This window comes from Rhamphochromis sp. 'chilingali' (assembly GCF_963969265.1).
Source record: "Rhamphochromis sp. 'chilingali' genome assembly, chromosome: 11".
NCBI lineage: Eukaryota > Metazoa > Chordata > Actinopteri > Cichliformes > Cichlidae > Rhamphochromis > Rhamphochromis sp. 'chilingali'.
The window spans coordinates 17,235,232-17,248,984 of NC_137938.1; the positions used below are offsets into that span (position 1 = coordinate 17,235,232).

General features: G+C 40.2%; 1 protein-coding gene across 2 annotated transcripts in view; it reads left to right on the top strand.

Annotated features, from left to right (window-relative positions):
- Positions 1–13,178, top strand: part of usp45 (ubiquitin specific peptidase 45) — a 38,834-nt gene extending 25,656 nt beyond the window's left edge. For both annotated transcript variants that reach the window (XM_080896683.1, XM_080896684.1), the window contains exons 9-18: positions 46–133; positions 3,225–3,306; positions 3,765–3,856; positions 4,560–4,616; positions 4,842–4,973; positions 6,109–6,775; positions 7,312–7,409; positions 7,524–7,610; positions 7,786–7,930; positions 9,058–13,178. In XM_080896683.1, coding sequence (XP_080752809.1) covers positions 46–133; positions 3,225–3,306; positions 3,765–3,856; positions 4,560–4,616; positions 4,842–4,973; positions 6,109–6,775; positions 7,312–7,409; positions 7,524–7,610; positions 7,786–7,930; positions 9,058–9,188 — 1,579 coding nt within the window. In that variant the 3' untranslated portion in view covers positions 9,189–13,178. The remainder of the gene's footprint in view (positions 1–45; positions 134–3,224; positions 3,307–3,764; positions 3,857–4,559; positions 4,617–4,841; positions 4,974–6,108; positions 6,776–7,311; positions 7,410–7,523; positions 7,611–7,785; positions 7,931–9,057) is intronic.
- The last annotated feature ends 575 nt before the right edge of the window (positions 13,179–13,753 follow it).

Genomic DNA, 13,753 nt, shown 5'->3' on the forward strand with positions numbered 1-13,753 from the left:
TTTTTTTTTTTTCTAAAAAAAAAATATGTTTCTGTTTTTCTCCAGAGCTCCATGCTTCAAGGGCTACCAACAACAAGACAGCCAGGAGCTTCTGCACTACTTACTGGACTCCATACGAGTAGAAGAAACTAAAGTATGCCTTCATACATAATAGGCTTTCATGTATTTCAATAATCCATACGATTTTTCTAAGCCCAGAATAAGAATTGGGCGATGTTTTGTTAGATTATGTTCTTCAATCAAGCACAAAGTGTTTGTGGTTTATTTTTGTCGTCTTCATTCAGGTGCATTTAGAACATTTTGTATGAGATAAATTTGCAGAAAATATGAACAACATGAATACATATTAAGGTTATAGCAAACATTAAGGCAATAGATTTATGTGTTTTAGTTTCAATGTGCTTAGGTATAGTTTTCTGCTGACTAGGAAATATGTGATACAAAAACAAGATTTAATTTCCGTCTAGATTCCTTCAGCCTCCTCTGTTTCGAGATTATCTGCTGTTTTTAGCTCACTTTGTGGAAGTCCCTTTCTGTCCTCTTACATTTATGCTTTGCAATGGGTGTTGAATCACCTGCAGTATGTCCAAAAATTGACCTTTTAACCTAAATTTAAATTCTGGGGAAGTGAGAATTTTGTTCTTTTTGCCACACAAAACTTGTGTGTGCTGGATCAAAGTTGCTGGCACTGCAGTTCAAGTTTTCACCAAACTCTTGTCTTAAAAACATCAAAGTCTTACAAAGGGAGCTCTGTCTTGACAGTCTGAGCCTGCTGGATGAATTTATGGTACACCCTTTTAATGTCTGGAAAAAACCTAACATAAGCTTGCTTCTGGTCATGCTGCTGCTGCCTTCAGTCTTGGATGCTGCAGACTCTTTCAGTGAAGAGTGCTGTTTGGTCTCTGGGTCATGGCCACAGACTCAGCTCTTATTGCCAGTGAGAAAAAACATCGGGTCAGTTAGACACAGAAGTTGATATTTACTTGTGGAAATTATCAGAATAGGACTTCCATGACTGAAAACGAACAGCTAAAGGTGGTGATCAGGGAGTCGACCTTGAAGGGGAAAGTAGACAAATTTAATGGATTTTATCTATTGACTTATTTTTTGTATGAGCAGAGTGACAAACATGATCACACCTCATGTCAACATATAAATATCCAAACCTAAATTGGATGGATAACACAAAGTACAACCTCACAGAGGTGCTTGATTTTTAAAGTTTGCTCAAACACTCAGCTCGATTGCTTTAAAAAAAATGCACATTAGTAACTTGGTGATGATAGTTCAATCTCACATGCTAATAATTAAGTTAAAAAATGCATCGGAATAATTCAGATGGTTGATTTTTAGCTCCAGCGGTATTACAACTGTGTTTATTTCAAAAGCCATGAGGAGCTAATCATTGTCTTACTTGTTGTTAGTCCTATCAACTGCTCCACATATGCATTGTGCTGTAATTCAGTAAAGATCTTAAAACTTATCCTAGATGGCTATCACCATAAGACATTCATCTGTGTTTTTGTGGGTGGCTTTGTTCGCTCACATAAACCCATGTCATCTTTAGCCAGCAGTTGTGGTCAAAGCTTATGGTGCCATGTTTTTGGCAAGTACAGAGAACCCCTGCCCCCACAACCCTTCATGGGGCAATTAGGAGACCCCACAACAGCCCATTGGAGGGTGTGATCCCACCAGTGGCTGTGTGAAACCAAGGAGGAGAAGTTAGCGGGTGTGTTTAGTGGTCAGCCCCGGGCCCACGAAAGGGCCACGGGCTCGGCTCCCCTGTTCCCATTCAAACTTGTGAACAGTAACAGTTGTGCCACTTAGGGGACTTGCAAGTGGCATAACCGGCATCATTGTGTGATCTTGGGAAACCCACAGCTGCTGAATGAGCTCCAGGGCCGTCCCATTGTGCTTGAGGGTCGCCCACAGCCTCCTCCCAAACACACATGCACACACACTCATCAGCCCGTCTCCCAATCCAATCAAGGAGGTAAAGAGGGAGGGGGGGGTATGGCCTCCGCTATTCATTGACTCAGAAACTCATTTATGCAGCACATTCAGAGATTCAGTGGCATTTTAATCCTACATTAGCGAATGCCTTTTTTAAAACTCATAAGTCATACCAGTTACTAATGTTTCTTGTAAAAATCAAAGCATTATTATTATCCCGTGTTCTCAAACAGAAAAACAGGATGCACACATCAATTCATGAAACGTTGATTCATTCATAACTGGAATAAACCCATTTGCTTCTTATTTGTATGAACACACAAATTGAATATTAGTGATAGTACATCCACATCATTGTGTGTGTGTGTGTGTGTGTGTGTGTGTGTATAAGAGAGCGGGAGAGCCACGATATTGTGTTCCTCTGTGTGTAGCCAACCTTTTAGAGGCCCTAAGTGTTTGTGTTTAATGGCCATTAGTATCAGAGATCTGAATATGCTAATTTAGACCCAGTCAATTATCACCAATTAGCTGAGATGGGAGGTATTACCCTCCCAGGGCATGGACTGTCCTTCTTTGCCCTGTCTTCATTTTAGTTTCCACCCCTGCACACTTGTACCAACTCTCTTCACGCCCCCCGACCAGATTCCCCTCCCTTTGGCCCATCCTGTGTGAGACAGTGCATGCTGTTACTTTTGGGGGAGAGAGATAGAGAGCATGGGGGTTACTGGTAATTAATTAGTAGGAGAGCCACATCCTGGTTTGACCACGCTCTCTGAATGAGGTGCAGACTGGCCGGGCTGGGATTAACAGGGTTTTTTGACCTAAATAGCCAGTGCAGTGTGTGGGTCCCGGGACAATGGGGGCCGACTGGTCTCGACTCAGACATGGACCATGGCCAATTATCTATTGATTGGTGCTTTACTGTGGCTGTGCCTCTTCACAGCTCTCTCACAACACACTCACTGACCATGTCACCTCCAATAAGACAACGACACACACACGAACATGCACATTTAATTAAGTGATTTACATGATAACATTTTTGGACAAGCACAATAATTATTTTACACTAATGATGCTTATAATGGGTATACCTGTCAGGCTCAGCTGCAGGCGAGATTGTGATATGTCAATAATGGATGTAATAAAGAGAATTCAAGAAATATCCCCCCAAAAATGCATTTTATTTGCATCATTTATATAATTAATTTGATTTATGAATATTACCTCAAATGTGACTTCTAGTATTTTTCTGGTTTTGTTATATGCAGAGGGTGAAAGCAGGCATTTTAAAGGCGTTCAACAATCCTACAGAGAAGACAGCAGACGAGGAGACCAAACGCCAAGTCAAAGGTTCGTATGGAGGCGGCACACGGCAGAGATCAATAGTTCCATCTTGTGGCATTTGGAGGAAATGCAGTTAATTTACTCCTGAAGCAGAGGACAGTTTCATGAAGAGAAGAATAAACATCCTCATGTTTTAGCGCACCCTTCCAGTTGTGTATCCAAAATTGATTGTGTATAATCAGTTATTTATACAGCAGCTAATAAATTTAAATAGTTAATTATGATCTGTGTCACTTGTTTTTTATTGACCCATGTTCTTCCTTTGTCTCAGCAGTGAAAGTAGTCCTTTATTTGCACTTTTTGATCTCATTAATTCTCAATAGTGATTGTAAATTGTGATGCTTAATAGTGTTTAAAATGGAAATTATAGTGTTGAAAATTTTGAAGGTAATCTTGTAACAGCAATAATCACAATTTTCATGCATAAATAATAAAAGAAAACCTTTTGTCTTTTTCTCCATCAGCATACGGGAAAGAAGGTGTGAAGATGAACTTTGTCGACCGCATCTTTGTCGGCGAGCTCACAAACACAATCATGTGTGAAGAGTGCGAGCACGTAAGCGAGTGAAATAAAGCAAAGGACCTGAATAGTCGGGAAGAACCAATCAGGCACTGCTCTGTAGGGTTTTTTCCCCTCTGTAGAATTAGAACGTATGAAGCACATGAGGGTTGACAAGCTGGCATTTCTTAAACCAACCAGCTCTGACACGAGTCGCTTTTTAATAGCCGTGTAACCTAGTTAGGACTCATTGTGAGACATTTCATGCCTTAATTATTTGATTTTTTTTTTGCTTTGAATGATTGTCACAGGAGCAGCACTGGTATTTTTCAGTTAGTCAGAAATTGGCAGACATTTATCTCTAACCAGAAATGAAAAGACAACAAAACTAAGCAACAAGATTTCTTTACCAGCTGTGACGTCCAGGAAACATTCCAGAATTAATCAGAGGTAACAAATGGAAGTCAGTGGAAAAACAAACATAAATCATTTCAAGGACCAGCTCGAATACCAACTGTTTACAGCAGGCATTTACAGTAAATTGTGGAAGCTTAGAGTGGTTAACAAAGCACATGCCTCTATGCAAACTAAAGAGTATCATTGAAGATGGAGAGCAGCAGGTGTGGAGCTAAGAAAGAGGAGAGGAAATGAAAGCATTTTCAGTCATCTTCTCTTAGACTGCAGCAGAACTATGATTTTAACTGTTGAAGAGATTAAAAGTTTATATCATGACACTGACTTGCAGTTATTTATCTTTCAGATATCCACAGTAAAGGAAGCCTTCATTGACATCTCTTTGCCCATTATAGAGGAGAGGGTGAGCTGCTGTAAATTACATTCATTGTGGATCATTTAAAGGATACAAATTAACTCTCTGAGACAGTTTGAGCTGGTAGTTATCTCACAGATTGCTGGGTTAGTGGTGCATTTCTCTGTTTTATGTTTTGTTTTGTTTTTTACTGGCCAACCCCATCTGCTGAAATCAGTTCAAAGTCCTTGTTGAAACTTTTTCTTTGCACCTTCATGTTTTTGTTGTGCTCAGATATCAAAACCTTCCAACCCTGGTAGGCTGGGGAAGGGCACCCGGGAGCAGGAGAGCCACACAGCTCACAGTGAGCAGGTTCCTTCTGCAACACACTCTGTCAACAGAAATACCAGGAAGCTGAGTGGACAGGTGAGACTGTTGTACAGGTCTATTCTGCTCCTTTTCTTGAGCATCATCATTATTATTATTATTATTATTATTATTATTATTACCGCTGCCAAGAAGGTTATGTTTTTGGTAGTGTTTGTGTGCATGTTGTTCTGTCTAGAAATGCAATCGTATGGACAGTTTTGAATGAATTCTCCTAAAACTTTTTCTGGGTGTAGATATGTGTTAGCAATCCATTGAAATTTGACCATGAATGGCAACCACCAAGATCTGCAAGACCAACTTATTATCTGCAAATTAACAAAAAGCCTTAGAACTTAGGAACTATGATTCTTACAAGTATGGTGTGTATTGTCAACATATAGAAAGTACTATAAAAATATTACAATTTATTGACCTCAGGGTCAAAGTGATTAATAATGCTATTTAAAGAGCTAGAGCTATTTAATACATTTTGAGTATAGTTGATTTTCTTCTGACTTTATATGCATTACAGTAACAGTTATAACAATTCAAATACACGGCATTAATTGTTTTGGGGTTTTTGTTTGTTTGTTTTTTTAGGAAAAGAAAATAATAACGTTTTTTTTTTTCTTCTAACTAAAGATTGAAACAATGTCCACATAAATAAAGAAAACTAAAGAATAATTGTACTCATCATCGAGTACATTATAATGAGGTTCACCAGGATAAATAACAAAACCAAACTACAAACTTCTCAAAGTACCTTTAAAAAGAACAAAGGAAACAAACTGAATATATAGAAAATGCAATGCTGTTCTCTGAAAAGTAAATACTGCCCAGAGAGTGAGCTGCCTTGGCAGAGGTTTTCTCTCTCAGAGTGCTTCTGGTTGTCCTTGTTATGATCTTGGTCTTTTCTCTTTCCTTTATATGAAAACTGCTGTAGGTATTTGGTTTCTCTGACATTGGTTTCTGTTTTTCTAATGCATGATTATGCATTAGATGGACTGTTGTGGTTTTTAGTTTTGGTGAGAGTTCCTTTAGAAAGACTCTTAGAATGCTTGTGTACAGATATGAGAATTGTATTTTATTTTTTTTAATGAATGAGAATTTAAAATAAAAATGCAGTATCCTGTGTGCATCCAGTCTTCAGTGTGCATGATAATGATAATGTACGTGTTCTCCCTTTCCACAGAAGCAACAGAGCAGGAGGTCTTCCAGCTCTGTGGAGGAGAAAGGAGCAGGCTTTAGTGGGGACCGACCAGAGGACGAAGGTGTTGCAGGTGGATCAAGCCACTGCGTCTCAGTTTGTAAGATGGCGGCTGCCGGCAGCCTGTCGGACGGCAGCGAGAGAGACTCGGGCGCTCAAGACAGCAGCAATGACGCCGACAGCGAGGCCTCTGAGAGCGAGTGGACGCCACGTTCCTCCAACCAGAGCCACAGCCACAGGCACATGTCTACCCCATCATCCACCTCCACCCTCACTCCGTCCCCTACGCCTGTCTCCGCCTCATCTCCTTCTTCATCGTCTTCCACAAGGCAAGGCGGCGCTGTGGAACAGCTAGTTAGCGCCGTCTCTAAAGTCAACCTGAGCTTCAGCTCTGGGGACTGCTCTCCATCTGCACACTGTTCTCCAGAGGAGCACGGAGAAACACAGAGCCGAGACAATCTCCACCATCAGCACCACCAGGGGGCCTTCCAGGCTCTGTCCCACAGTTACACACCCAGTTCCAAGGAGTGCTCCATCCAGTCCTGCCTCCACCAGTTCACCTCTGTGGAGCTGTTGATGGGCAACAACAGGCTGCTCTGTGAGAGCTGCACTGAACGTAGGATGAAGCAGCTGCGCAAGAGCAGCTCAGCAGGTAAAAGAAAACAAGCATCTGGAAGCAGAGTACAATGCTTTGAGGATGAGGAACCAGCATTTTCTTTACAAGCATATTTTAAATTATTTCCAGATTATTGTACATTTGAATCCCAGACCACAGGTTGTCTGTATGCTACATGCAAAATCTTCCATCGGAGTATTCTTCACATTCTTTACAGTTGGTTGTGTGGAGTTGGTATTTTTGTCGTTGTGGGTGGGAAAGAATAAGAACATACACAGAAAATTGTCTGTCCAATCCTGTAGCGGTCCACTTCTTTGTAGTGTGAGTCATAACATACACAGAGCTGAAATCTCAGGCCTTGGATCTGGGGACTCACTCTCATGAGCTGCTGCATGTCTTCACATATCAGGCTGCTGCTCTAAAACGACCGCTCAAGTTTGAACAGACGTCCAGGAATCCATACTGCCCATACTGAGTGGCTGATATTATTTTGGCTTGCTTCTGTGTTTGTCTAAATTACTCAAGTAGTTAATAGTTGTAGCTGACATTACTGTGTTTTTGTGTTTGCATAGATAAGAAAGTGGAGAAGGTTTACACCAGCGCTAGGAAGCAGATGCTCATATCCTCACTGCCTCCTGTCATCACATTGCACCTGAAACGCTTCCACCAGGTAGGCAGCCATAACTCTGTTTTCTTCAGCAAAATCATCAGTAAGTTTGAGAGCCTAATTGTTGATTGGTGTGTGTACGTGTGTGATTTTGTTGGTTTTTTTCTCTCCTTTAAGGCAGGGATGAACCTCCGTAAGGTGAACCGCCATGTTGACTTTCCTCTGATCCTGGATCTGGCTCCTTTCTGCTCTGCGTCCTGCAAGGTTTTACAGTTTAAATTTTCTGAAAACTTTCCTGCACCTTCAGATTTTTTCCGTGACTACATCACTTTGTTGGTTCAGCTTGTAATGAAAGTCCTTGGTTGGTGGTAGTTTTTTTTTTTTTTTTAAAGTTTAGTTTTACTTTTTGCTAATCTTTCTTTCTTTTTTTTCCCACTAGAACCTGGCAGTCGGTGAGCGTGTCCTCTACAGCCTGTATGGGATTGTCGAACACAGTGGCTCAATGCGTGGAGGCCACTACACTGCATATGTAAAAGTGCGGGCTCCACAGAGGAAAACAGAACAACAGCACAAGAACCTGTCAGGTCAGGGGCCAGCTCTCCTGAGCTCTTTCAAGACCTTCTATCTGTTATTTTCTTTCTGTGTTTTTGTAAGCTTAGTCAGTGTTTTGGCAATAAAACCCTGACTCCCCTGTAACCTCAAAGATGTCCTCCACAAAGAGCAGGTTGAATGGAAGTTTTTTGTGTTCTTTGGAGCCATGTTTTTCTCTTTCCCTCTTTCATTTTCTTTTTATATCGTGTCCAGGTTTGCAGAAAAGCTGAAAAATAGCTGAAAACCTCAAGGAAGAAGTTTTCCTTGCTGCTTCCAAAATAATGTTAAGAAATTATGTCTTACAATAGGAGCTTTTAGTTGGCGATGACACACAGGTCTCACATCTCTACAATGAATGCTGACAGACTGGTCAATCGAGCAATTTCTTATCTTAAGGCCTTGTGACATCTCTATTAAATGAAAGTTTGTCTTCCTCAACATTTCTTCTTCCTGCTATAGCTGCTCAATGTAAAAGTATTAAAGTAACTTACTACAATAATTTCATTTTAACTCAGCTAAGCTTGAAAGTATTATTTTGTATATATAATCATGCTTTGCTTTTTTTCATGTGAGAGTAGTTGGTAAAAAAATTTATCTTATTGCCAACATGTCTGCAGGTCCTTTTTAAAAATGTGTTTTAATTAAAGACTTTAAAAAGTATTCAGGTTTTTTTAATTTATGCAGTCTTGTTGCTATAACACGCAGGTAATAGCAGTGAGTTAGCCTGTTGTAATCTGTGACCTTGTTATTTGAGGCTTTCTGTCTGTTTACTTGATGGCCCTGGTCTTACCACTTAGTTACCATAAATCGAGTGTTGTCAGCTCTCAGAACAGAGTTTAAAATGCCCCTTGTGACATTTTGAGGGTTATATAAAGTTTCATCCATTGTAACATATAGAAAATAAGAAGAGCACAATGAGTCCACTTTGAGCTAGTTTCAGCACTCCTTACTGGCTAGCATTATTTTAGCTTTGTTGCTATGGAAGCATGAAGTGACAGCTTGTCCCAATATTTACTCCCAGTAACCCAGTATCTCCTTGTATTTCCACCCCCCGACTCCAGGAGGAGCCTTTATGCCTCACGATGTTGACACTGTGGGTTTTGTTTTTGTTTTTTCCCAGGTGCCAGGGACACCTGCAGCAGCTCCCAGGGCCAGTGGGTGTATGTCAGCGATACCACAGTTCAGATGGTACCAGAGTCAAGGGTACTCAACTCTCAGGCATATCTGCTCTTCTATGAGGAAATCCTCTAACATGACAGAAGAAAGTATTTATCTCTAGAAAACCTCCTTTTGCTTTGTGTTGTTTTTGCAGAAGCCTGTAAACTCCTCTTACTGTATCTTTGGGTGTTTTGGAGGCAAGAAAAGGGAAGGATTTCACTGTATACACCTTTGTATTACTTAAATTGGCACCTTTAAATATTGTAGATGTATAAAGGATAAAAGGATTTTATTTTGTGGCTTAGAGATTTTCATTCATGTTCTGTTTTTTATTATTATTAATATCATCATTACTATGAAAAGCCTGCTCTTTAAAAAGAGGCTAGGTGAAAACCAGAGTGTTATTGAACCTGAGCTGTAACACAAATGTTACGGTCTGTCTCAGCCACAGTCACGTGCCTGAGATGTAAAATGCATGATAGTTTACAACTATAACTAACTGGAAGTGGCAGAATTTTACTGCATGCTAACCTGTACCCGGCGCCTATGAGTTGGTGTCGGTTGCGTGTATTTGTGTGGGTGAGTGAGCGAGAGACCAGTGAATGTAGTTTGAAGGTGCTGTGTACCATTTTCACATCAGTAAATGATCGCCAGCTTAAATCAGACTTGGCAGTCTGGTTGTGTTATGAATGTAAATGCTCCACACAAAATATTTGAATTGTGAGGCAATGGCTTCAGTGAGAGCGTGATCATTAGTGACAGTAAAGACGAATATAGACGAGGAGGAGCCGAGAAGCAGCATTCTGTGGAGTTCACTGGAATCTGTGTTTGTACATTTGAGACACCCAGTCTGAAAAATCAGCCTTGGCTCTGTTGACGCAGGATACACACTGGCTTAACATACTGACTGAAGTTGCCACACAGCACCTTTAAAGAAGTAGCACAACATTATTCTACTTCGGCCTTTTTCAAAAGGATTGTTTTCTTAAAATCAGAATGTATAAATGTCTGACTATCAGTGAATTGAATTTGCCAAAGACAAGTTTGTTTGGTTTTTTATTTCTGCGGCAAGTTTGAGCTGAGTTTCTTTAACATACTCTCCCTCAAGGTCATCGGTGTAGTTCTCCCCCCCCGCAGGCAGGCGCACTTGATGTTTATCGCATCAACAAAGCACTTCTTCTGCCTTCATTGTATTTCAGCTCCACCCGAACACACGAAAGTGTCAGACAGTCAGCACCACAACAGACTTGCTCTTCATTCTCTAATGCCATGAATAAGCTTGAGCATAAAAGAAGAAAAAAATGAGAGAAACATGTTAGAAAACAGTTTAAAGGCTTAAAAAAAGGCTAATAAGAAAAACCTCTTTCTGTAATGTGCATGGGTTGATGTTCTAATGAATGTATTGCCTATTCTTCAAATGTCCATGACAAATGACCTGTTTTTTGTTTTTCTATGAAAATATTTTAGATTCAACTACTTTTATTTCTCCTGCTTTGCCAAACGATTAGACAGAAAAGAGTTCAACGTATGCATCCAAGTTTATGAATTATGTTCGACTGCGACAGAAAAAATACAAAATCTGTGCCTCTCTTCACGGTTAAGAAACCCGTGGATGGTGAGAAGACAACTTGCAATCATATAAAGAGGGATATGCGTGGGTTATTTATGTACAGTATTGCTTACTGTAAGCAAAAACAGTACTGAGTGTATGTAATTGTACATATAGGACAATACAAAACTCATGGTGCTCCAGGCGTGCAGGGTTTCCTTCCTCAAGACAAATTCTTGCTCCCAGAAAAATATTTAAATTTGCTTATGGAATGAACATAAAACATAATGTATAAAAATAAACCTAATTTATGAACAGTATATTCAACGATATTCTTTTTTTTTCTTTAAGCTTCTCTTGTGCAACAGCTCTAGTAGTAGAAAAGAAATCACAATAGATTTAATGTTTTCTGCTGCTAAATTGGTGTCATGCTGGGTTTTGTTTTTTGGGTTGTTGTTTTTTTTTGTTTTTTTTACTGCAAGCAAGATGCCGTCGACAGTCTCCCTCTTCCTATCTCGGCTGTCACTGCGGATCCCGCCGTGCCACATTCAGCCAGTCTTCGTCCGTTATCGGCCGTGACGGGTGCAAAGCAGCACTGCTTCAGAACATGTCGGGAGCTGGTGAAAAGGAGGTGGGTGTGGAATCAGGAAAAAGGGCAACGTCCAAAGACATTCGCCCCGCGCGTTCTCTCACTCCCACACGCTGTGACATCCCGGCTGTGCGGCTGGAACATAGAACATGTTGTCAAACCGCCACCAAACAAGACGAGTAAATCTTTTCTGAAGTGCGTTTGTCTATTTTTAAAGGGGGGCTTTTGGCTGGAGGACATGCTGCTGAGGCATTTGATGTGATTTAATCTTGTGTAATGAAAAGCGCCCTCCCTCTGCATGAGACAGTTTTAAGAAACTAATAAGGTGCTGCTGTAGAGCTCGTCTACCAGCAGTGAAGGTTAAATTTTTACTGCTCTCACTGTCAGCCTGGCCCAGCTGCACACCACGCTGCACATGCACTCGCTAATGTATAACACGCTCAACACGTTTTCACATGGAAGCATTCACACACTTGGACTGCACACGCCTCAGGCTTTGTTCTTCACAGGGAAAATGCACCAACACTATACCAACAGAGTACACGATGGTATTAAATCACACCTGCACACGACCTCTTCAAACACACGACATGTTCTCATAAAGTGCTTCAGTTCTGTTTTAGGAAAAATAGTGGGCTCCATCCAGTCTGTTTAATGCTGGAATCCTGCTGATTATGGCTTAATTTATACATGCCAATAAATAAGTCTTAAATTATGCAGTTTGAACCTCCAGAATGACACTAGCACCTGTTTATGCTCAGCAAATGGCTCGATTCCCAAATGGACACAGCAGGTGAAATAAGTATTGAAAGCATCACAGATTTTAGGTAAAAGGAAAAAACATTTCTAAAGGTGCTATTGACATGAAAGTCTTACCAGATGTTGGTAACAATTCACACAGGGAAAAAGTTTTGAATGCAAAGAAAGGTACAGAAAAACCAGAATCAGCAAGTGTTTCAAAGGGGGGGGGGGGGGGGTTTAGCAAGGTGATGATCCCAAACACCATCAGGGAAACGCAAATGGTTTCAGAGAAAGAAAATAGTGCTGCTAAAATGACGCAGCCAATCACCTGACCTGAATCCAACTGAAAGAACGAAACCTCTTGTGTGTGCTCCAATTGTGGGAATTTTGGAAAAACTGTGGTGCATTTGATGGCACCATAATATCACATCAACAAGGTCATGGGTTTGAATCTCCTGTGTGGAGTCTGCATGCTCTCCATTTAATGCCTGGGTTCTTGCCAGGTGCTCCAACTTCCTCCCACAGTCCAAAGACATGATTGGGGTTAACTGGTGATTCTAACTTGGCTGTAGGTGTGAGCTTGAATGGCTGTCTGTGCAGCTGGGATAGGTTCCAGCCCAACTGTGACCTTGAAATGGTTAAGCAGGTGAAAATGAATGGAAGAATTTTCAGAATATAAATATGTCTGAGTTATTTATTTTTAATGTGAACACCAACATTGCTTCATTCTTCTGTTACTCAATATCATAAACCTTAAACTGGTGCTGTTTGCTATTAAACCTATGATATTCCCCATGATACTGATGCTAAAAGTTAGTTATTAATAAAGCTTTGTGAAACAAAAGCTCTGCCACTTGGTTTGGGTGTAAGCTTGATTTGCTTGCCATTTGTAACAGCGTTTTACAGCTGTGCGAATTTCATGTGGGTATCTCCTGTACTTAAGAAAGTAATGAAGGTGAAAAATACTCAAAAAGAGAACACAAATTAGGAAGAACCAAATTTCGACCCAGCATCTTGAACAATAATAAAATATTAAAATGTGACATGCACAATCTGTGGCTGCATACAAATCAAGTGTTTGACAATGAAGTGTTTCATTTTAAATGTGTTATTGGAAAAAAAAAAATTCAAGCTAAGAAGCCTTTGATGTTAAATGGCTGTGGCTGCTTTTTGTGCAAAATATTCATTCATTACAAATGAATTATTTTCTGCAGTTTTTTTTTTAAACTAGTTAAAATGATAATAATAACTGATGATCTATACTTTGGAAACTATTTAAATAAAAATGTGCAAGAAACATCTTCAGTTCTAGTCTTTGTCAGATTACCTCTAAGCCTCATGAGCTGCTACACAGACATAACCTCCACAGGAATGAAGCATACAGGACTGATATTAGGCTAACCTGCTTACAGCCTTATACTGTTTTCCAGCCGTTTTGGTGCTGAGGCACGTGATCCAACCAGATCGCCAAAGTCACCATAATGATTGTAAATAATAGAGATGATCTGATATGTTTGAGTGTTGGGCTTCATGTTATCAAAATGAATACGGAAGCGCGATGGTCGTTCAGATATGTTGGGTTATTTAGTAATAAAAACAGGTATGCTGATGTACATGGTACAAGGAGAAAAAGACACATGAACACATCCATCACTATGAAGTAACTACTTACACTATCTATAACAACTGCTGATATCTAAACCATCCTTAATCTGTTAGTTGTGCTCTTCCCACCTTTCTTTTGAAAGAAAATTAACTACTGACGTCCCACGGTTTGCT